Source organism: Centroberyx gerrardi, chromosome 23 (assembly GCF_048128805.1).
Source record: "Centroberyx gerrardi isolate f3 chromosome 23, fCenGer3.hap1.cur.20231027, whole genome shotgun sequence".
In the NCBI taxonomy this organism is placed as follows: Eukaryota; Metazoa; Chordata; class Actinopteri; order Beryciformes; family Berycidae; genus Centroberyx; species Centroberyx gerrardi.
In genome coordinates, this window is record NC_136019.1 from 2,462,595 (window position 1) to 2,485,678 (window position 23,084).

Genomic DNA, 23,084 nt, shown 5'->3' on the forward strand with positions numbered 1-23,084 from the left:
GTACGGTTTTGTAGGAGTGAGAACCAACTACAGCTACCAACGACTCCAAAACACAAGGTTTTATGGGTATAAGGAGGAGGATTTTGACATTTAATAGCCAGTAGTTCTTCATGCTTGGAAAGCCTAGCATAACAAGATGAAGTCTGGACTGATGCTCATATTCAGCTGTTTCTGGTATGAACACCAGAGAAGAAGAATCCATCAGACTTAGCTAAATTTACACGGACTGAATTTGGTTTGATCCCCGCTGCGCTAACCTGCAGAATGACAGGTCACCAAAACTCTGTCCAATAAACAAGCTGCTTGTGAGTCATGTGACTTTTTTTTTACAAACCCTGGTTCACCTGTAATTGAGCAGTGTGAACCTAAAGGAACCAAATACAAAAATGCGACAAAGTCAACTTTTCCGCTATGGCTCGGACCAAAGAAAACAAACTGTACTGTAGGTGTGATCAAACCCAAACTTGATTGTGACGATGGCAGAGCATCTTCTAGTGACAGACATGGCATCTGATTGTGTTCTATAGCTCAAGACACACTGCCAAACATGTCCACCTTAAACACGTTATTTATTATCATATTCAGTCTTAATGTCTTATTCTTCTTAAGGCAAATAAAACATGCCCACAGGCTGAGATAATTCTACTTGTTTCCAAAGCAGAACCAGGAGAGTCCAGCTCCTCCACAAGGCCGATTCCCTCAGCAAGAACCGATCCACTTTTAACAGACCAGGACTGTTTCTATTCTACTATCCAGTAGGTGAGACTGAGGGTGATACTGACCTTGAACAGAAATTATTCTATTCTCAAAAAAGAACTATTTTATGAGCAATTACTCAAATTTTTACCCATACTGGGCTTCACTTTCTTGCTATCAATCATCAATTGAAGTGTCACGTTTTTGTTTTTTTTTGTTTTCAAATTAAAATAAGGCAGTTTTTTTTTTATAAGGTTACTTGATTCAAGAAAATTCTTAAAGCAAGTTGAGTTTTATTGGAAAAGTGAATTTATCTCACCCCACTGATTTTTATGACTTGCCTCGATAGATAAATGAAATGAGGCCAAATAGAGGTTTAAATAACTTGTCAACATCAATATTTTTGCAGTGTATGCTATTTTTTTCACCATCCTGACAAATGTTGTCTGTATATCCTGTGTGTGTTACAGGTCACTGAAGGAAGAGACACCTGACGGAAGGAGGGAGGAGGGACTTTGTTTAAAGCTATGCTATGCTCTGTGTGCGAGGGTGGAAGTAACAAATCACACTCAGTGTTGTTACAGTAACTGAGTAGCTTTTATGTGAACTTGTACTTTTGTTTGTATTTTTTGAAGTCAGTAATTTTACCTTTACTTTGTATGTTTTGACTAAAATGTTTTATTTTTCTACATTTTAAATCTAATCAATTACAGAGTACAAAAATTAGAAACTGGCCAATCCTAAATTACATACATCAAACCTGCAGACATGTGTGAAGGTAACGCTAAGTTAAATTAATATTAAATAACATTAATAACATTAAATGCTGTCATTTCTCCATGATAACACCTTCGTCAACTCCAGCTACAGTATTTTTGGTTTGAGTTAGCCTGGTTGTTGTTGAGCTAGTTCACTAGCCTTGCTAGCTGTTTTACACCAGTCATTTTAATACTACAAAAAGAAAAAAATTCCCTCTAAATACTTTAAGATTAAAAAGGTTAAAAAACAGTTACTGGTGATGAACCTTGCATTTATGATCCCATTTAGTTTCCTGTGGATAACTGGCCAATCGTAGACAACGTCACGTCCAGATACTTCCAGCAGCTACAGTGGAGTTTGATTGCAGAAAATATTTCAGCGATATAAAACAATGCAATGCAGCCATAAGAGAGGTGTGGCTACGATCATAGACACGACCCATTATTCACAAGTTGGCTAGCTAGCTATATTTCTATGCACATATACTCACATGTTCACACCTGTTCTCTGGGGTTTGGCGAAAGGCATTCTGGGAAACATAGGAAATCACTAACTGAAGAAGTAGACGAGGCAGCTTGAGGGAAACATACCACAACAAGAAGTAGATTACAACACATTAGGCTACTTCGACTTGAGCAGGATATTTTTGGTACTGTTTCCACCCCGTATGTATGTACTCTACAGTTGTAATGCAAGTAGTAGGTTTCTCACTCAGTTATGTTACATGGTTGTTGTGATGAATTCATGGTACGAAGATGATTTTCATGAAGCCTCAGACACACACTGATTAAATAGCACAAATTGTTGCACTTTTGCTGTTTTTAGACCATTAACAGAAGAACCAAATAAGCCTGTTGTACATGTCCAGATGAGTGATGCTTTCAAATCTCATTCTTTTAAGAGCATTAGTGGGAGTTTTGTGTGTATTCATAATAAAAGACAGCAGAGCCTGTGTACATCAATAGTTAAAGATAGAGGATAGAGGACAGTAAACATTTTGTCAATCATAGTTAATGACTGTTAATGAGTGTACCTCAATGAACTGGAAATGACCTGGATTGACTGTACAGGTCAAAGTACATCGACTGTTCAAAGCATTTCAAAATGGACTTGCATGGTTCTCATCATCATCATCATCATCAGCCTTCATCTGAGAGCTTCAAATAACACACTGCATCAGGTCTATTTTTAAGAGCGTGCTATTTGTTTGAGAGTGGAACAGTTAAACGACCTTGTGGTGGTGCATCTTTTAAATAGACACGAGCACTCTGAATTGGTATGCACACTGTTACAACTGTTAATGTAATAGTGTCCCATTCATGTACTAAACCTATAATAACAATTTGCAGTTAATAATGTAATATAGTCCTGTTAACATAATACATTTCCCATTAATTTTAGAAAGGTGACTGACCTGGGAGATAAGGGTTAATTGGGTGGTAGGTCTACATTATTTCTGAAAAACAACCAGGAAAACATTTTGAAAATATGCATATCTGTTTTAATTTTTAGCATTTGATTTTTTTAACCTTTCAAACAGGGGTCAACATGTAATCCATGCAAACATCGATAATAACTGATGAATAAGAAAATGGCCCCAAGTCCAAGTCACATCTAGGAACATTCATTATTCGATGCTGCCCCCTAGAGGCCTAACATTGTTAGTGGCAATTTAAAGAAATTTTCCTCAAAATAATCATATCCTTAACATGTCCTAAACAGGCCAGACAGGACTGATTTTTCCATCACCATTATTTATATACTGATAGTAATTATGTTAGTTTGTAATTGTACTGCAAAATATGTCCATCTTAATAAGTCTCATATAAAATTATCTTAATTGCGTGGCTAATTCCTATTGTTTCCAATGCAGTTTCACTTGTTTCAGGAATTTTCTAGAAAATAAGTGTCAGTATCTTGAAACAAGGCAGCTCACTCCACTAGTATCAAGCATCAAATGCTTTGTAATCAGAAAACTGTTTCTGCCCCCAAGCAGAGATGGGTGATCCATCTTTATAGAAAACACTGAACCTGCTGATCTGCACACAGACACTGACAGAAGCTAACAGCTATGCTAACTGCTACACTGGAGCTCTGAATGTTTCCTGCTAGTGTGTTGATGTTTAGTCTGCTGTCTTACAGTTGGTCTTGTCTCCACTACATGTGAGCTCCTGTTATGTTTTGTCCTGCAGTGTCAGTCCTGTATTGTGTGACTGTCTTGTAATCTGTCAGCAGCAGTTAACCAGCTCAAACTCTTTGTCCACCTGTTGGACTTGGTGAATGAAAACTGATTATGACTATGAAATTAACATGAGACTTTTTCAAATTTTCACATAAAAAGGCAGTGGAAAAGTCTGTTCCCAATGGGTCAGAGAACATAAATTAGAAAAGGCGGGAAACCATATAATGCACAAAACAAGTGGTTTATTTGCTATAAATAGTACAAATATAATAAGCAATAAGCAATAAATGAACACAAATATAGGCTTGGTTTAGCACTACTCAGTTGCATCGTGAAAATGTGCATTTTCAATTTTTCTGCAACATAAACACTGGGAGTGCTGACCTGAAATTCAAGCATTAGGCCACTTTCTGATGTATTAATGTGTGCTTTAGTGATGTGACACAGAGGATGTGAATAGAGATGCTCAATGCTCACTCAGTGGCTGTGATTGATCACAGTGCTGCTTGAGAATAGGTGAAGAATGGAAATGTAATTCAAGTGCTCCATTTGATAACACCAGGGATCTAAATGAAATGAATTTTGTTCTTCTTGTCAACGTTTCATGATTCTTGACTGTAGAAATACATTACATCAGCACTCCAAGTTTGCCTTGTCTTGCCTTGCCTTAAATACGTAATACATAATTATTGGTGGCTTCCCTCTTGTCTCTCTTTGCCCTATTCTTTTTCATTCTGACTTCCTCCTCCTGTTTCTTCTGTTTGATTAGTGTCAGCTCTTCCCTCCATGTCCTTATCTTTCTCCTTTCTCTTCCTGACGCTCTGCCTCTCTCTCATTGAAATCCACGTTGGATTTCTCCAGCTGCTCTGTGATTTCTTCCAGACTTTACAGAGGTTTTACTTTCTGCTGTTGCTCTGACTCAAGTTTCCTCTTAATCTCATCTCTCTGTTTCTCTGTCTCCTCAAACTTCACATTGAATTTCTCCTTCTGGCTCCCTGCTTTACTCTTCCTTTGTATCATTTTATCAATTTCACCCTCTTTGCTCTCCAGTGCTTTCACTGTCTTCTGCAGCTGTTTCTCAAGTTCTGCCTTTCTCTTGTCCAGGTCCATTTTGGCCTCTAACAGAAGCTTTTTATCATCTTCATTTTTGTCTTTTTCTTGTGCTTCTTTCTGTATTTCGAGGTCTGTCTTGTCTCTCTCCCTCTCTGTTATTTCTCTATCCACTGACTGAAGCTTCCTCTCGTTCTCATCCCTCTGTTTCTTTACCTCCTCCAGTTGCAATTGGAGTCTTTCTCTTTGGTTCTCCAGTCCCTTCTTCTGTCCCATCAATCTAGTAACCACCTCTTCTGCATGTTTCTGTTCATTCTCTTTCTTCTCTTTCTCTTCCTGAAGTTTTCCCATTTCCTTTCTCAAATTCTTCTTTTTCTGTATTTCTGTCATGCACTGCTTTCTGTTTATTTGTCCTTCCTTAAACTGAAGTTCTATGTGACTACTTTTAGATTTGCTCTTGTTTTCTCCTTCTCCCTTGACCAGATCCTTCATTGCCTCTCTTTCTGCCATGGGCTTCTCTCTGTCTCTTTCTCCTTCCATCAGAACTTGAAGTTCTGTGTTGTTACTAGGTTTGGTCTTCTTCTCTCCTTCTCTCTGTTCAGTTTCATCCTCATGGTTCTTCTTGGTCTCTGTGTGAATAAACAGGAAAAACAGTGTTGAAGTTGTGAAGCTAGAAACAAAAACAAAATATTAAGAGAATGCACTTGTACAACACATTCATTTGAATACTTCTTAGGTTCCTTTTTTAAATTTTCAGTTCCTTGTCTCCTCCACAAAAATAAACAAAGTGCATAACTAAGTCAATGACCAGAAACAAAACAAAAACAGAATAATAATAAAAACAAGATAATAAAGTAATAATGGAGATAAAGAAAAAAAATACATTTTGCACTGATTGCAGAGATGACTGATTGCAACAAGGACCACACTACACCTGCAAGTGCTGCAGAGCAGAAATATCTTCATAGTTTTGGATCGTAACGTACATTAATTCTAAATACCTTATAGGCCAGGACAGTGTACTATACTTTCACATTTGCATGGATCCTCTTACTTGGTGAATGTTTGAGATGTGAGATTAGAGGCTGCCAGTAAGAATAAAATTTAATAGCAGATCCCCTAAGAGCAAACTTGATCTTTTATAGTTTTAGAAACGACATGATGTCACATAGCTATGATTTAGGTGATGGCAGCATTGGAGATTTCCAATGCAATAATACTTTCCTTCAGAAAATAGAATAGAGAGATGAATTTAATAACATTTGCTTATTTTAAAGCCATATCTTCATTTGGCATTCAAAAAACGCAATCTCAGGGTTTGGAGCAATTTAAGTCAAGAATGTCAGACATTATTGCATCGATAAAAGACCTCCAGAAATTAGAAACTAGTCCAGAGCAAGACCGAAACACATGTGTCAAGTTACCTGGTGACTGGGAGCATCGTTCACAGGAGTCCTCTATCTCTGGATATATGTTATATAAGTTAGCCTTGCTCAGATGAGATCTATGCAGTACCTGAATAAGCTTAAGCCTTGCACAAAAAGTTGAGGAGTTCACTGCTTCGTCCCTCCACATACCTGAGAAAGTTATGCCCAGCTCCTCTTCCCACCTGACCTGATCTTGTGTAAGGCAGAGACATTCTCTAATGTTGTGAGGTCATACAGAGACTGTCCTCCCCCAAAAAATGACCCCATGGGTCGTTTGTTCCTACCCTCTAATACGACCCACAGGAGCGTTTCCTAAATTAGCGCCCCTACCGGCGACAGGAGATGGCTACGTTGGTCTGCGTCCACGTCACGTGACTGTCAAGTTTCTCTCTGCGGCAAAAAAAAAATGGCTGACATTCCTTTTATTCTCAGTGGAAAATACAATATTTTAAGATAGATTCAGCATTAAAATGTGTTTTGATAACATTTCTAGCAAGAAATGTGCATTTTATTTTCATAATCTTCGTTCAGTGAATGTATATGATGTTTAGTTTGTTAGTTATTACGAAGATTCATTCAGGCTTTCTATCGTTGCTATGGTGGTTGCTATGGACGCTGCTATTGCTGAAACCACGCAGTTGCATGTTGTTTGAATCATTGTCTTTGCGTTGTGTAGTTATCTGAGCTGTTATGTTATTTGTGTTATCGGATGTTATCCGATAACACCATATGATCAACGACCGAACGAAATTTCAGACACTACAGTAAATATCATTGCGTCAAGAAAAGGTGCTGGATATTCGTGTGACGCACCGGGACGTGCCCAGCATCACGTAAACAAACCAAGCATCATGACAGCAGGTTGAAATGGACTCAGGTCATATTGATTTTGACAAGTTTTGAACATTAAATTACAAATAAATTGTTGAAATTCTAATCATGTGCAAGTGTGGTTTTGTCAACTTTGGTGCTGTCTGCTAATGGCAGCGAGCTGTTTTGGTTTGGTAAACAAGCTTGTGAGCTAATGACTAGCACAAGGTTTCATATCACCTCCTGTATTGGTGGATAAAGTAGTTAGCTGACCTGTAACGATGATTCCTGCAGTTTTGCTGCTCTTGGTTCAAAACGGAGGTGAACTTTAACTCGAAAGAGGTGTCTAATACGTCTTTTGTTGATTTGCCAACGCTGTCAACCGGTAAATAGACCAGTTTCTATTAGCTAACATGTTAGCTAGCTGCTTCTTCTTCTTCGGTACGACACAATCACATTGCATTGTGGTATACAGGAGAAATTGTAGGGTACACTGTCTGTTCACTTCAATTTGTAGTGCATTGTGGGTATCTTATAGTGGACTATTTAGTGAATCAAATTAACCGTTGAGAATTCGGACACTAGTAGAAAATGGCGGATACACTATATAGTGCACTATTTCTGTAATAGGGAACAGTTTCGAACAGAGCTCCAGTTTACTACTCCAGCAAGTAGGCCGACCCTTAGTAACGACCTAGCAACAGAGACGATTTCTAGTCCCTGTTGAGCCAGCCAACTTGAGCTAATGCTTTCTAGAGATCGTAGGATTTCCCAAACTGAATAAATACCACACATATAAACACAAAACTGCTTTGCTAGCTCAATCTTGTTGTAACTAAGATATCTGCTGAATTTTTTTTTTTTCCATGGACAGATTTAGCTACTACATCCGCAAACTTCACATGTATTTTTAAGCTAGTAGCGCCGTGTCACCGACTCACCGGCACAGCTGATGGAGGATGCCAGAGCGTCTAGTAACATCAAGGCTGAACAGAGTAACAACTGAATGGCGGAGTAATATTTTTAGTGATGAGCACGGCTAGGTGTGCTGTCATGCTGATTTGAACGCGTTCTAAATGTCGAGTTGACCAGTCAGATTGCTTGGTCGGAACTACCTGTTGTAATGAGACATAAACCATTTAAAAAAACATTTACACCAAATTGACTGACACAGGAGTAAAATTCAACATGGAAAATTATTCATATTTTCTCTACATGATAACCATTACTAGTTTTTTTAGTATTTAACAAGGAACACAGGTACATTTTTTATGGAGGTTTTGGAATGAAACCCTTCATATCACTATAACCATCAAAGAGCTGTGACAGTGACTTGACATTAAGAGAGGAGAAGAAAAATGTATTTGTGACTTACTGATTTTGTTTTGTCTCCATTTCCACACAACAAAGACTGCAACAATACACATGAAGACAACAGCAAAGACAATGCTGATATAAACAGCAGCAGGAAATGGGACCGGGAAGACATCATCTGAAATGATAAAACCCAGAACAGCATTTGTAACTGAAACGAGACCTCAGCTGTTTAAAGCTAATAAAGTGTCCATATCATGAATTTATAAATCATTTGTACCTGAAATGTGAATCTGTGTCTCCCTGGTCTGGTTGATGTTCTGCTGTTGAACTCTACAGGTGAACCTGTTGGTGTCGGTCTTCTCCACAGTCACTCTACTGCTGACAGTATAGAGGCCATCAGGACCTCTGACTGTCTCTGTAGGTCCAGCAGAGAGGATGTTTCCCTCACCGTCCAGCCAAAACACCTCAGGCTCTGGGTACCAGCCTTTAGATTCACACTCTAAAACCACTTCACTGCTGTTTTTGATAATCACAACGACAGGAGAGGAGACAGCACCTAATGATGAGTAGGAGGAGAAAATTCAAACAGTGGTTTCAGTGTAAATTGAATAATGATAATCATCAAATCTGTTAAGTGGAGAGAATCATCTGATAATGTGACTATCTAATGATGCACACTTGCAAATCTTCTCATTAAATCTGGAAAAGTACAAGCCAACAGTGCACATTTGCAAACTCTGCATATCATAAAACTTCAAATAAAGAGTGGGGAGTGTTGTGTGTCTGCATAAATAAAGCCCCCAATAAAAACTCGGTAAAAACAGTATCGCAGAATTACCAGAAAGCAGTCTAAATTTTGACACTAGTTCTATCCTAAAATATAATTAAAATTAATAATGTCATAAAATATGTTACTGTTATTATGTTGCATGTAGCGGAACACACTGACATCATTTTCTCTTGAAATTCATTACCAAACATAGCTGGATTGCTTGCACTGCGATACAGCATTGCTCATATTGTTACCTAATACATTATTAGATTATTATTATTATTAGAGTTTTTTTTATTCACTTGTGTGTCTTTGGCAGTTTTTGTTTCATTTTGTTTTGATGCTACAAGAATGATTACCAGTATGTAGCTGATTATGTTCAGTTATTATTTAAGCTACATATTCATTATTATTATTATTATTATTAGTAGTAGTTGTATTAATAGTAATATCTTTGTTAGTAATGCCATTGGACTGGACTGTAAATTTCAAAATAGGCAAGCTGCAAAAAGCCATAAATCTGTCAATAGTCAGTATAGTGAGAATATTTTGGCATGATGACAAAACTGTACCTTTAATCTTCAATATATTTTGTTTATTGTATTTTAGGTGAAGGGTCTGGTTGAAATCCCTGAACTGACTTGGAACTCCAGGCAGAGAAAGTTATAGACTATTGTTCTTTCCTCCCTCAATAACTACCATCGGCTGCCCTTGAAAAAACATTTAACCTCCAACAGCTCAGTTTGCAACAGCAGAAGACTGTGGTTGTACTGGTCAGCTCCCAGTGGGAGTGGCTGTAACTGTATGAATGTGAAGCAGGACTGTTCATAGCAAAACCTTGCATTGGATGAATAAAGGTTAAAAAAAACATGCTGAATGAACATATGCCCACTTACCAACAACAAGCTGAACGATAGAGTCTCTATCCAATGAGGGAATGAAGCATCTGTATTTTCCCTCATCAGAGAGTTTCACGTTGGAGAGTTTCAGTGAAATGTCTCCGTGCTTCAGTTTGTCGATGAACAGTGACGTTCTTCCCTCGTAGGACGGGTGTTTACTGAGCTCAAGTTCCTGACGATAACGCCACACATGGACATATCTGGGGTCCAGGTCAGGTCTCGCCCACTCCAGTGTCATGGCAACAGCATCCATGGCAGGTTCCAGGTGGCATGGCAAAATTACATCTTCACCAACTATTGCCACTATTGGCTGAGTTGAACCAATCACCTGAGGCTGACCTGGGAAGAAATATGTTTTTTTTTTATTCCTGTTGTGAGAACTGATTGAACTGGTTCACCTCTATGCGGTTGTGTGTTGACTATAAACCTCTCATTTCAATGCTGGCTTCTTTTTCTGCTTATACTTAATGGAAATGAACAGTAAATGCTACTGCATCTACTGTGTATTGATTGAAAACCTGTGTGAAGTGTGTTCTTGTGCTAAAAACTGCAGATTGGAGTTTTAGTTGTACAGACATTTACATCAACTCTTGGAGAGAGAGTTTGCTCTGGCAGAAATAATGTAATTGGCTGAGTTAAAATTGTGTGTTAAAATAGTAACACAATAAATCTAGGCCCTATACTGTCACTGCTGTTTCCCAACAGTCATCAAAATATGTTACACCAAAATTGCAGTCTCCATGGTTACGTTATTACCAGTTCTCTCTTCTGACTAATTTCATCTTCACTACAAATCCCATGAGGCAGACTATAGACTGCTTAGCTTTTGGCTGGGAGTCAATGAGACTGTCTCACATTTGACAGCATTTACAGGTATGATTTCTTTTTTTATTATATCATATCTTAAGTCTAAACCTTTTACCTTAAAGCAGACACCTAGGTGTTACTGATGTGTTAGAGTGTAAGTTACCTCCACAAGAGTGTGTTAGAAGAAGAGAGACAGCAGTGTGATGGAAAACCAAGGAACTGAAGACTCTGAGCTGAGATTTAAGAGACAGTCCATCCTTCAGCTGAAGCATCCTGGAGTTCTGAAAATTGACATGAACCAGTTGTTAAATGTTGATTTCTAGGAAGAGAATATGGAAGAAAAAATGCTTTCTAAGTGGTATTTATGCAAAATAATGAAATCCAAAATATCTCTTCAACCAATCAAAAATGAAGTTACTCTTAAAATGCGTTAAGGACTTTGTTCTTATCTGCCAACAATCATTCGGACTATTTTTTTTTCTCAAATGATGGCTTTCTCATGAAGCTCAGATTTTGAGAAAATCAAGTTGTTTTCATCCTTCATAGTGCATCTATTTATTTGCATATTTGTCTGATAAAATGTCAAACTGTCAATGTACCTTAAGCATCTACGTAAAGACATTTCCTCTAGCCTATGTATGTCCTTCACTGTTGAAATAAGTGTTTGAGAACTAGTTTCACTTTCATTTGTATAGACTGTAAGACAGTTATGAATATAAAATGTATTTTGAAGCTGTCAGGTTTGTTGAAAATATTAAATTTACTATAACCTACATTTATAAGTTACAAGTCCAGTGGTTTCAGTAAATAACTGACATGTAAAACCATAATAACCGACAGTTTGGTAATCAGGCGGGACTTGGACTTGGTGTTCAACCACTTAAAGCTGTATAGCTGTCTCAGTTTTGAAAAGTGCTGTATAAATAACGTTTATTATTATTATTTATTAGTATAGTCTAGGTCATTTAAGTGCTGTTGAAATTGAAATGATGAAATTATTATTACAATCCATGCACATTTCGTATACAATTTTGCATGGATAAGCGACTCATACAAATGAAAAAATAGTTGTGTTTGAGAGGAAACCTCCATCTGTGAAGACAGACCAGCTATTATTCTAAAAATAGGCCATGACGTAGTTCTTTTAATTAAACATTAGGAAACGCATCACTACAACAAGCAATTTCAGAGTAGAATTTAATTTAAAAAGCTAACATACCTGTTGCATGTCTCAGAGTCGCCTCAGCTCAGAGGAAAGTAGGCCGCACGGTCAAAGTCCTCTAATAAAAAAACACCTTCGTCCGCTCACCTGAACTGGGCGGTACTGTGTGTTTACTGCACTCTGTCTGCTGCAGCCTAGATTAAAGTGCACATGTATTAGATTTTAGCCTGTCATCAATGTTGTAATTGTGTATGTCTATCATAAATTAACACCTTGTAATCTTTATACAATTTGTTTAGTCTAGGCCATATTAACAATATTCTACCAATATTTGCCAGTGGTTTTTAAGGCCAGTACCGATAGTAGATATTTTGTGCTGATATTCAATATCTTTAAATTTTCCCATTTTCTTAATCCAGAATTACAAATATTCACCGTTTCCCACAGAATTTTCTTGTCTTCAGCATTCAGAGCATCATGGGACACTAAAACTCTCCATTGAAACCCAGACTGATGAAATTCTTTTGGTGTCAGCAGCTCTTTAAAGCAGAGTGACCCACCACACCTATTCAATGGTAGGGAAACTCTGGGATACATTACTGCCTTTAAATGAAGAACACCTTTACTGAAAACATTAACAATTAAATTAATAAATAAAATGTGCAAAGAAGATAGAATTTCATGTCAGGTCGTACAAACTTTTTTGGTTTTTCTGTAGCTGTGCCATCATTTCAGAGATGGACGACACTGATTGAGCGATATCTGATATTTTATGAGGACATTATTTTTTTCTTTATTTCTTTATTGAAACATGAGCAAAAACATTTCTCTGTCATCTTGGCAACCCAGGAAAAGGAAGTGTTCATGAGGTAGGTGATGGGTCGTCTGATTTACTGCAGGGGGCAGAGTAGGACCTTTTATTCATGCTGATAACATCTATCAGCCCTTTCTAAGGTGTGTGTGTGTGTGTGTGTGTGTGTGTGTGTGTGTGAGAGAGAGAGAGAGAGAGAGAGAGAGAGAGAGAGAGGAAAGACACCTGTGAGAGACACCTGTAAATATTTCTCCAAAGCACTGGATTCCCTGCAGGATGGTAGATGCAGTTTGGCCAAGTTGTCTGTAGTTTGCGTTGTCTGTTTATATTTATGGAAAAATATCCTACATAATGTCACATGGTGAGACACTGATTCGTTTCTCCATGAACAGGTGATTTATGTTCATTCAGCACACAACCAGGTGACGGCTTTGGTATCTGAATCAAAGGAAGTGAAGCTGCGAGGGAAGTCAGAGGACGGTGCGGTGTCGGCCCAGTCCACACTTTTACTGCCCAGTTTACCAAGCACTATCACTTAATTCAAGCACTACCACACAGTTATTTCTTGATTTAGAGTGCATGAAGCCTACATGAACCTTGCCTATGAAATAATAGGTATTATTATTATTCATATTATTTTAATTTTAAGTAATACCCCCAAATGGCATGATACCGTTCATTGTTTTGACAACAAATAACATGTTTTCAAAGCACTGGAAGGAACCATTTCATTAGATTAGACCGACACAGAAGATTAATAGCTGCTCTTCGTCCTTTTGACCACCAGGTGCCACTAACACGCACCGTTTTGCTTTCAGTAATGAACCCTTTTTTGATACATTTGAAAGGAAAGCCTCATTGCTTCAGAAAGCTTTGTTTCATCATCACTACTGAAACCCTACCAGCTCACTCATTGTAAGTCACTATGGGTAAAATGCCTAAATGTTCAATACAACAACTGTGAAGCAGGAAAACTGTAACTGTAGTCGAGTGGCAGAGTAGTTTGAGAGACCATTCCACATGTTGCAGGAACAAAGTCCCCAAAATGTCCTGGTATCCATACCATACAGGTGGAACAAAACACAACCAAGTTTTTTCATAACTTTGATGCATCCCTTCATGAAATGGTTCTAAAAAACTATATATATATACTGGGAAATGATGAACTTGATCAATAAATTGACTCATCCAACAGGCGAAAAAGTTGTTCCTGCACAAACAACTTGGGTTCAAGCTCTTATGTTGACAAGGATCCACTCTGCTGAAGTGTCCATGAGCAAGACACGAGTGACAGAAGATCCATGAATGACTCGGCGAACAACTCAAACAGATGTCCGTATTCCTTCACGCGCTACATTTCCTCCGCACAAAGAAACTTTAAAACTTAAAGAAAAATATACTGAAAAAATTGGTTCTTTGGCTGCGCCCATTGAGGTTTAGTGCAACCAATCAGATTCCTCCAGAGCAGCTCTGCCTCTGAGAAATGTTTGTAAAACTAAAACTCCACCCTGTTGCATCCACAGCAGAAATAATCTCCACAGGAAGGGGAAGTTCTCACCTACATTAGATCTTAGCTGTTATTCAGTCTGATGCTCAGACAGTCAGCAGCAAGACAGCATGGAGGTTACAGCTCTCTGCCTCAGACTGAGTGAGTACCGAGTCTCTCTTTCTCATCATTTCTCTGTTTCACAAATCAGAAAACAATGAAAAAGGAGGCCGCTTGAAGGTGAAAGTAATCAAAACAATGTGATCAATCAAAACAAGGCTTATTAGCAGTTAGAAATACTGGTACTGATAGCAACAAGATAAAGTTTAACAGATCCTACATCTCTGTGATACTGAACTACGACATAGAGCTGAAGAAATTCCTGGGTACGACTGAATGTCGAATTTGTATTAATTATATTTACATTTTAGGCCTCAGCACATTTATGATTCGTTATCTGTCATGTAACCCTCATGAAGGCTTTCTGACAAGTTGTTTTTTCTGTACCAATTAAGACATTTTTTGAACATCTATCGGCCTCCAAGAGAAGCTGAATTTCATTTCATTCCTGTCATTTACATTTCAGGCATGTAGTTGCCACTCAAATACAATTACACAATTACAACAACATATAAAACACAGACTCCCAGGTCACTCAACATCTAGCACGAAGAAAGCAACTACTGATACAACATGTATTTTCTGAGTGTCCGTGCTTTACCTAAATAGTCCACAAAAGCAAATGTTTCCACCTCACACAATTTTTTCATGATTTCCGAGTCTTCCATCAATAAATAGTCAAGATCTTCTCTGTTGATCTTATTAAACAAATCAATTAGTCATGGTACAAGGGACAACATAAAACAAAACGCATTTCATTTTTAATTTCATTTTACTGTTCATCAGTGCCAACATAAGGTCCCTTTTCCAAATGTTTTCAGCACTGAACTCATTTTTAATCAGACCATAAGTTCTGAGTTTTGGTTTAGTCCATATCTCCATATCCCATTTATCTTTAAACTTAAACAACATCTTTAATCAAAATAGTGTTGATTTTAACGTTTCTTCACAGCCTGCTCTCTGAAATAAGGTGTGAATATGCCCAGCTGCATGTCCCACAGAAGCAGCCTTTTACTCAGTCTATCATCACTCATGTTCATTAGTCTATTCCACAGTCTGCTCACTCATGCTGCCCAACGTACGTGTGTGAGTGTATTGTCCTTTTAGCAAGCAGACATGTATCTTCATATAAAAGCATCAATGTGCGATATACTGCTCTCTTCCTTTGTCTCTCCAGTGGTGAATGTACTGATGCTGCTGGTTGCACAAGTTCAGAACGGTTACTGTGCTCAGAAAGGTGGTAAGTAGCAAGTAGTTCAGCATCTTGTGGCAATATATGTAGGGTAGCCATAGAAAAATAAAGCCTTTTTTTTTTCTTTTACTTTTGCACACCAAAGAATAGTGCATTGGCTTCCTTTTTTCAAAGAAAAAAATCAATATGATACTCAAAATTCATCATTCAATATATCTAAAATCTTGAGCATCCAGTCTGTAAAAGCCTGTTCTCTCATCCAAGGACTTAAGTAATCTTCCATGCACTCAATGTACCGCTACACTCATTTGTTTTGATATTGTGGTATCTATTATTTTGTAAGAGTAGGCATCACTTTTTGGATATCTCAATTTAGAGCAGATCTCTTTCTTCACTTAATATCTGTCTTCTGCTGTTCCCCTCTCTCAGATCCTCGTATTGTTCCTAACAGACTGCAGCTCTTTGAATACACGTCTGTCTCTTTTAAGTGTGAGGGGTTTGATGGTTCGACTGGATGGAGAGTTATGAGGAAGATCAAGGGAGGAAATAAAACATGCACTACTGACTGGGAAATGTCAAAAGGGTCCTGCACCATTAAAACTGCCCTTGCACCAGACAGTGGAGAATACTGGTGTGAGTCTGGAAATGGAGAGAGAAGCAACACTGTCAACATCTCTGTCAATGGTATGTTCATTGTAACTGAAGAGCTCAATTCTAAAAACACTATATATCCATTTCATACCATATCAATCCAATGTAATACAATGCACTTAACAATAATAGTAAAAGAGAAATAACAATATAAAAGGAAAGCAAAAATTAAGATAGTAAAATGCATGTTCTTATGCCTATATTCTTGTGCCTTTATTTTCACACTACACCATAGCTTCCCCCCCCCCCCCCCCCCCCCCCCCCCCCCCCCCCCCCCCCCCCCCCCGCATGATGGATAAAATATTTTCTATTGTATATACATGTTGTACAGCTGGGTCTGTGGTCCTGGAGAGTCCTGTCCGTCCTGTGATGGAGGGAGATGCTGTGACTCTGAACTGTAGAAACAAGACGACTCCCTCCAACGTCCCAGCTGGTTTCTATAAAGATGGCTTCCTCATCAGGACCAGCTCTGCAGGAGAGATGACCATCCACAGTGTTTCCAAGTTTGATGAAGGTTTCTACAAGTGTAACATCTCTGGTGTTGGAGAATCACCAGAGAGCTGGCTGGCTGTGGGAAGTATTTGTGAGTAAAATTTGAAAGTATACAACACAAAACATTACATCCCCTCCCTCGCTGCTCCCTCCCTTCCTTAAAGCAATATTCCACTTACTTTTAACATGGGGGTTATTTCGCACTTGAACGCCATGAAAACCAGAATATAAACTAATCACCAAGATCAGATGCAGCTGGACGAGTTTGTAGAGTTTGAATGAGGCCATGGAAATATCCTGAAAACATACTTTTAACACGTTTGTGAACAGATTCAACAACAGATCCCGTTTTTAAGACAATAAAGCAGTAACAGGTCGAGATCACAGTCTCTCAAACAGGAACTATCTCTCCTAAATGGTATCCCTCCGCTACGTTCTATCAATAACTAGAAATAACCGCCTCGCGGTTGTATGCCTCCGCCAATAAACTTTGTTTTATCATTGCAAGGACAGTCTTTATTTATTGAACATATATAATTAATGTGATTATTAGGTCAACTTAAAGGATTTTGGTGTCTGCAAAAGTAAGTGACAGCACTTCCACCGTTTTTGTAGAATGACCCAAGATCGTTTTCTCAGCTACAGTGGTAAGCAAAACATTATGATGTCACAGTGAAGTTGACCTTTGAACTTTTGGATATAAAGTGTCATCACTTCATCATTTTATCCTATTAGACATTTGTGTGAAATTTTGTCATAATTAGCGTATGAATTCTTGAGTTATGGCCAAAAACGTCTTTTGTGAGGTCACAGTGACCTTGACCTTTGACCTTTGACCACCAAATTCTAATCAGTTCATCCTTGAGTCCAAGTGGACGTTTGTGCCAGATGTAATGAAATTCCCTCCAGGCGTTCCTGAGATATCGCGTTCATGAGAATGGGACGGACGTGAGGTCACAGTGACCTTGACCTTTGACCTTTGACCACCAAAATCTAATGAGTTCATCCTTGAGTCCAAGTGGATGTTTGTGCCAAATTTGAAGAAATTCCCTCAAGGCGTTCCTGAGATACCGCGTTCACGAGAATGGGACGGACGTACGGACGTACGGACGGACAACCCGAAAACATAATGCCTCGGCTGTCGCTGGTGCGGAGGCATAAAAATGTTATATATTATCAGTGTTGGGCAAGCTACTTGGAAAATGTAGTGAGCTAAGCTACCGGTTACTCTACATTAAATAAAGCTCCACTACACTGAAGCTATCCCCCGGAGAAATGGAGCTAGCTAAGCTACGAGCAACATGGCAAAAGTAGCTTGGTACATAGAAGCGAAGATCTCAGTGATCAAGATCATAATGTATATATAATATATAATGTATATCTTGTTTGTTGCTATTTTAATCTGTTATTTTAATCTCAAGTTAATTTAAGATAAATCTTAAAATATCACCTTGTCTCATGATGTTCTCTATTGTCTTTCCAGCATGTCACAAAGAGACTCCTCCTTCCCCATGGACTGTTGTCACCATTATATTGTTGGCTCTGCTGTTGGTGGTGGGACTGCTTCACCATTGGAAACACAGAGGTACAGAAAAAAAAACTACCTACTAATACATATATACAAGTAACCACAACAATAAAGGAAACACTTGAGTAAACAGGGATACAAAGTATATTGAAAGCAGGTTCTTCCACACAGGTTTGGTCCCTAAGATAATGAAGCAGTTAGAAGATGTTTGGCATCATCTGTCAAAGGCAAAATAGCTGATGTGACATCACTGATGGGGGCGTGACCACAAGTGCAACATGCTTTAAAGTTTCAGCCCATAATGTAGCAGCAATGTTTTGCCCCATGTGATTTCCTTAATGGAGAGGATGAAGTTCTATAAAGTGGTTAGTGCTTTGAATCCTAGGCTGCAGTATCACAATACTTCAACCTTTAGTTGTTTTCTCCTCAATAAAAGTATTTGGTAAAGCATTTGCCTCTCATGCTGAAGATTGTGGGTTCAAATCCAGGCCTTTCAAAGTCATAAACTGCCAAGAGCAAGAGGCATATTTTCCAGGAAAAAGTTTCGTCATTGTGAATAATTTGTGCGATGAACAATATGGCCGCAATTAAATGATGAACTTGACAAAAGACACAGGCAGACTCTGTTTGTCATAACTAATCAACTTGTTTCAATTTGTTTCCAGTTGTTTGTATGTTGTTTTTATTTTCTACAAAGCTTTTTTGTTGAGATACAGGGTGACAGTAGTGGTGTAGTTCATCCACACAGTATGTGTGTTGTCACAAAACAGGAAAAAGGGAGACACACAACAATTTACACCAGGAACATGCTGTATTGCTGCACTGTATTTGAAATACCTGTCCTTAAATTCCTCGTCTTCCTGTATTTTCTATTGATGCCACTCTTTTTCCTTTTCTGTCCTCCAGTCGTTGCCTGCTTTTTAGCTTTCAAGACGGCAATGCCAGGATCAGACTCAGCCGTGGAGGATCGAATAGGTGAGGAACACCAACCATGTATCAGTAGTCGATTGATGGGATGAATGTTTTTTAGTGCCTATATTTTCATGGGAGTCTGCACTAGACGAGCAATCTGTGATTTCAACTGTACGGACAAATTGCCATAGCATGCTGTTATCCCATATCTTATGATACTTTCTAACACTGCTTGGTAAAACAGTAACATCAATTTCTGCTCTACACCAAAGACCCTGAGTCTACGTAGAAAATGCAGTCTAGAACAGAAACTTTCAACACGGGTCTTCCAGCTGAGTGCGTTATCAATATGAATAACCAAACTTATTATTGCCCATTTAAAACAAGTGAAAAAATCTGCCACTGGGTGAGATAATTCCACGTTTCCAATGATGTTTCACCTGCTTCAAGACTTTTCTTGATATTTCAGTACCAGTAAGTTTCGGTATTTTGAAATGAGGCAGATCACTCTATTAGTATAAAGATAATTGTGACTTGATTTAAGAAAATTATTGAAATAAATTGATGTGCAATGAGCAATTTAAATTATCTCATCCCATTAGCAGATTATTTTTCACGTTTAAAGAAAAAAACAATCTTAAAACTCAATGTTAACCTAAATGAACTGTTAAGATGTAAAGAAGGATGTTTTTTTTTTGTTTTTTTTTTAAATGTACCTATTACAGGTTGACAGTAAGTTTTCTTTTATGTTTCAGTCTCTGGAGAGGCCAGTGTAGCAAATCCACCCATGGCGACGTATGCTGTCGTCACGCAACACAGGAAGGAGAAAGGTACGTTGTTATTTTTACTTTACTTTCACTTGACTTCATGTGGAGCATAAGGCCACAGCAAGTCTGTGATACAACAATGTGTATGTTAGTTACTGGAGAACTTTAGTAGCACATGTGATCTTCATTTTGAGAAACAAAATGCTACATGTAGCACCTTTGATAAGGTACAACAGCTTGCAAAGGAAAAATAAATCACTTGTTGTTCACCACCCTGCACGTTTACGCTTGCAGCAGCGGTTGAAAGTAGACATCGCTTTGGTGTCACAAGCAGAAAAGGTTGAGAACCACTGAGCTATTAAACTGACATTTGTGAAGTAATTTCAAAAGTCTGTTTAGCTGGTGGACTGAGTTTTGTTTCACACGCTTCAGACGCTGATGATAATTTGAGCTTCTCTGACAGAAACCACACGAGAAAACCACAGACAGAAAAAGGTAGACGGCCCCCTCTCTAGACTCTGTGGCAATGAGGAAGACTTTATATAGTTTGCCTCACACACAGGTACAACAGGTAATATAGTTTGACAGAGTACCTCAGAGGCATTATGTCTTGAGGTATCCATACAAATTTTAAACAAAATGGTGGAAATGAGTAACGACACGTGTAATATCTGTCACATTCATTTCCCCTATTGTCTCTCATTCAGTCACTCCTCAGTTTCTGCTGAGTATTAAGTATCTACTCAACATTTTGATGTTGAATAGATGCTGATGCAACGACCTGCTCCAACGTTGTGTGAATAGAGCGCCAAAATGAAAGTTGAGACGATGTCTGTAGTCGTCTGTGGCTGCTACCTGCGTCGTTTTGTGAAATCAGGACTTAATTCTAAAATATGTTTTTTTATCATGCCATAATATCACATTGTTAAAGGTTTTACAGTACGCTCCTTTGCTCTATCTATCTGCCACCCATTCACTGACTCACACTGTCCCTCTCTCTCTGTCAGGTGAGGATGCCCCCGTTTACTACTCCTTGAGCCTGGGTGAGACTCCCCAAGCTTTTATTACATTAATTACAGTATTTATTCCCATATGAATTAGTTATTACAAAGGTAACAGCTGTTCTCCTGGTGTTGATAAGAACTATGAACAATGCTGCAGCTGGACCAATAGTCACCTTGACCATGTCTAGGGATCGGTTCACACCAGTGGTTTATTTGAACTCTGGACGCCTGAAAATGTGAGTTAATGTGAGTTGGTACGGTTTTGTAGGAGTGAGAACCAACTACAGCTACCAACGACTCCAAAACACAAGGTTTTATGGGTATAAGGAGGAGGATTTTGACATTTAATAGCCAGTTCTTCATGCTTGGAAAGCCTAGCATAACAAGATGAAGTCTGGAGTGATGCTCATATTCAGCTATTTCTGGTATGAACACCAGAGAAGAAGAGTCCATCAGACTTAGTTAAATTTACAGGGACTGAATTTGGTTTGATCCTAACCTGCAGAATGACAGGTCACCAAAACTCTGTCCAATAAACAAGCTGCTTGTGAGTCATGTGACTTTTTTTTTTTTTACAAGCTCTGGTTCACCTGTAATTGAGCAGTGTGAACCTAAAGGAACCAAATACAAAAATACAACAAAGTCAACTTTTCCGCTATGGCTCGGACCAAAGAAAACAAACTGCACTGTAGGTGTGATCAAACCCAAACTTGATTGTGACGATGGCAGAGCATCTTCTAGTGACAGACATGGCTCTCTTTCCAGTGCAATCTGATTGTGTTCTATAGCTCAAGACACACTGCCAAACATGTCCACCTTAAACACATTATTTATTATCATATTCAGTCTTAATGTTTTATTCTTCTTAAGGCAAATGAAACATGCCCACAGGCTGAGATAATTCTACTTGTTTCCAAAGCAGAAACAGGAGAGTCCAGCTCCTCCACGAGGCCGATTCCCTCACCAAGAACTGATCCACTTTTAACAGACCAGGACTGTTTCTATTCTACTATCCAGTAGGTGAGACTGAGGGTGATACTGACCTTGAACAGAAATGATTCTATCCTCAAAAAATAACTATTTTATGAGCAATTACTCAAATTTTTACCCATACTGGGCTTCACTTTCTTGCTATCAACCATCAATTGAAGTGTCACGTTTTTGTTTTCAAATTAAAATAAGGCAGTTTTTTTTTTTATAAGGTTACTTGATTCAAGAAAATTCTTAAAGCAAGTTGAGTTTTATTGGAAAAGTGAATTTATCTCACCCCACTGATTTTTATGACTTGCCTCGATAGATAAATGAAATGAGGCCAAATAGAGGTTTAAATAACTTTCACCATCTTGACAACTGTTGTCTGTATATCCTGTGTGTGTTACAGGTCACTGAAGGAAGAGACGCCTGACTGAAGGAGGGAGGAGGGACTTTGTTTAAAGCTATGCTATGCTATGTGTGCGAGGGTGGAAGTAACAAATCACACTCAGTGTTGTTAAGTAGCCTAATTGAGTAGCTTTTATGTGAACTTGTCAGTATTTTTACCTTTTAAATCTAATCAATTACAGAGTACAAAAATTTTAAACGGGCCAATCCTAAATTACATCTATATCAAATCTGCATAAATGTGTGAAGGTAATGCTAAGTTAAATTAATATTAAATAACATTAATAACATTAAATGCTCTCATTTCTCCATGATAGCACCTTCATCAACACCAACCCTCCAGCTACAGTATTTTTGGTTTGAGTTAGCTTGGTTGTTGTCGAGCTAGTTCACTAGCCTTGCTAGCTGTTTTTACACCAGTAATTTTACTACTACAGAAAGAAAAAAATCCACTCTAAACACTTTAAGATTAAAAAGGTTAAAAACAGTTGCTGGTGATGAACCTTGCATTTCTGATCCCAGTTTCCTGTGGATAACTGGCCAAATAGACAACGTCACGTCCAGATACTTCCAGCAGCTACAATGGAGTTTGATAGCAGAAAATATTTCAGCGGTCTAAAACATCAATGGTAAATCAGAATGCAATGCAGCCATAAGAGTTGATGTGTTTTGAGAAAGAGGCGTAGCTGCGATCATAGACACAATCCATTATTCACCAGTTGGCTAGCTAGCTATATTTCTATGCACATATTCACATGTTCACACCTGTTCTCTGGGATTTAACTTTTTCCTCAAACAACTTAATAAGCCGACCGTAAGCACGTTTTCCATCTCAGGAAAGTAGTTCCGTAGCATGAAAA

At 38.3% G+C, this 23,084-nt stretch overlaps 2 protein-coding genes across 2 annotated transcripts; one reads left to right on the top strand and one right to left on the bottom strand.

The window, feature by feature from the left end:
- Positions 1-8,501: 8,501 nt before the first annotated feature.
- On the bottom strand, positions 8,502-10,997 carry LOC144537893 (butyrophilin subfamily 1 member A1-like). The gene is made up of 3 exons (XM_078281803.1): positions 10,883-10,997; positions 9,910-10,251; positions 8,502-8,797 (listed from the first exon to the last, which is right to left on the bottom strand). The coding sequence occupies exons 1-3, from the start codon at positions 10,989-10,991 to the stop codon at positions 8,502-8,504; spliced, it is 747 nt and encodes a 248-aa protein (XP_078137929.1). The 5' UTR covers positions 10,992-10,997.
- A 5,065-nt stretch (positions 10,998-16,062) lies between these two features.
- LOC144537894 (low affinity immunoglobulin gamma Fc region receptor III-A-like) lies at positions 16,063-22,322 on the top strand. Its single transcript, XM_078281804.1, has 8 exons — positions 16,063-16,174; positions 16,473-16,724; positions 18,117-18,218; positions 19,068-19,136; positions 19,829-19,903; positions 20,848-20,883; positions 21,767-21,860; positions 22,226-22,322. Exons 1-8 carry the CDS (start codon positions 16,063-16,065, stop codon positions 22,251-22,253), a joined length of 768 nt encoding a protein of 255 aa, XP_078137930.1. The 3' UTR covers positions 22,254-22,322.
- Positions 22,323-23,084: the final 762 nt, after the last annotated feature.

Bases quoted from the DNA above. Each gene is read 5' to 3' on its own strand.
- LOC144537893 (XM_078281803.1), bottom strand. From the start codon at position 10,991: ATGCTTCAGCTGAAGGATGGACTGTCTCTTAAATCTCAGCTCAGAGTC. The intron at 10,252-10,882 runs GTAACTTACACT...ATTTCTTCCCAG, and splicing joins TCTAACACACTCTTGTGGAG to GTCAGCCTCAGGTGATTGGT. The intron at 8,798-9,909 runs GTAAGTGGGCAT...ACTCATCATTAG, and splicing joins TATCGTTCAGCTTGTTGTTG to GTGCTGTCTCCTCTCCTGTC.
- LOC144537894 (XM_078281804.1), top strand. From the start codon at position 16,063: ATGTCAAAAGGGTCCTGCACCATTAAAACTGCCCTTGCACCAGACAGT. The intron at 18,219-19,067 runs GTACAGAAAAAA...TCTGTCCTCCAG, and splicing joins TCACCATTGGAAACACAGAG to TCGTTGCCTGCTTTTTAGCT. The intron at 19,904-20,847 runs GTACGTTGTTAT...TCTCTCTGTCAG, and splicing joins GCAACACAGGAAGGAGAAAG to GTGAGGATGCCCCCGTTTAC.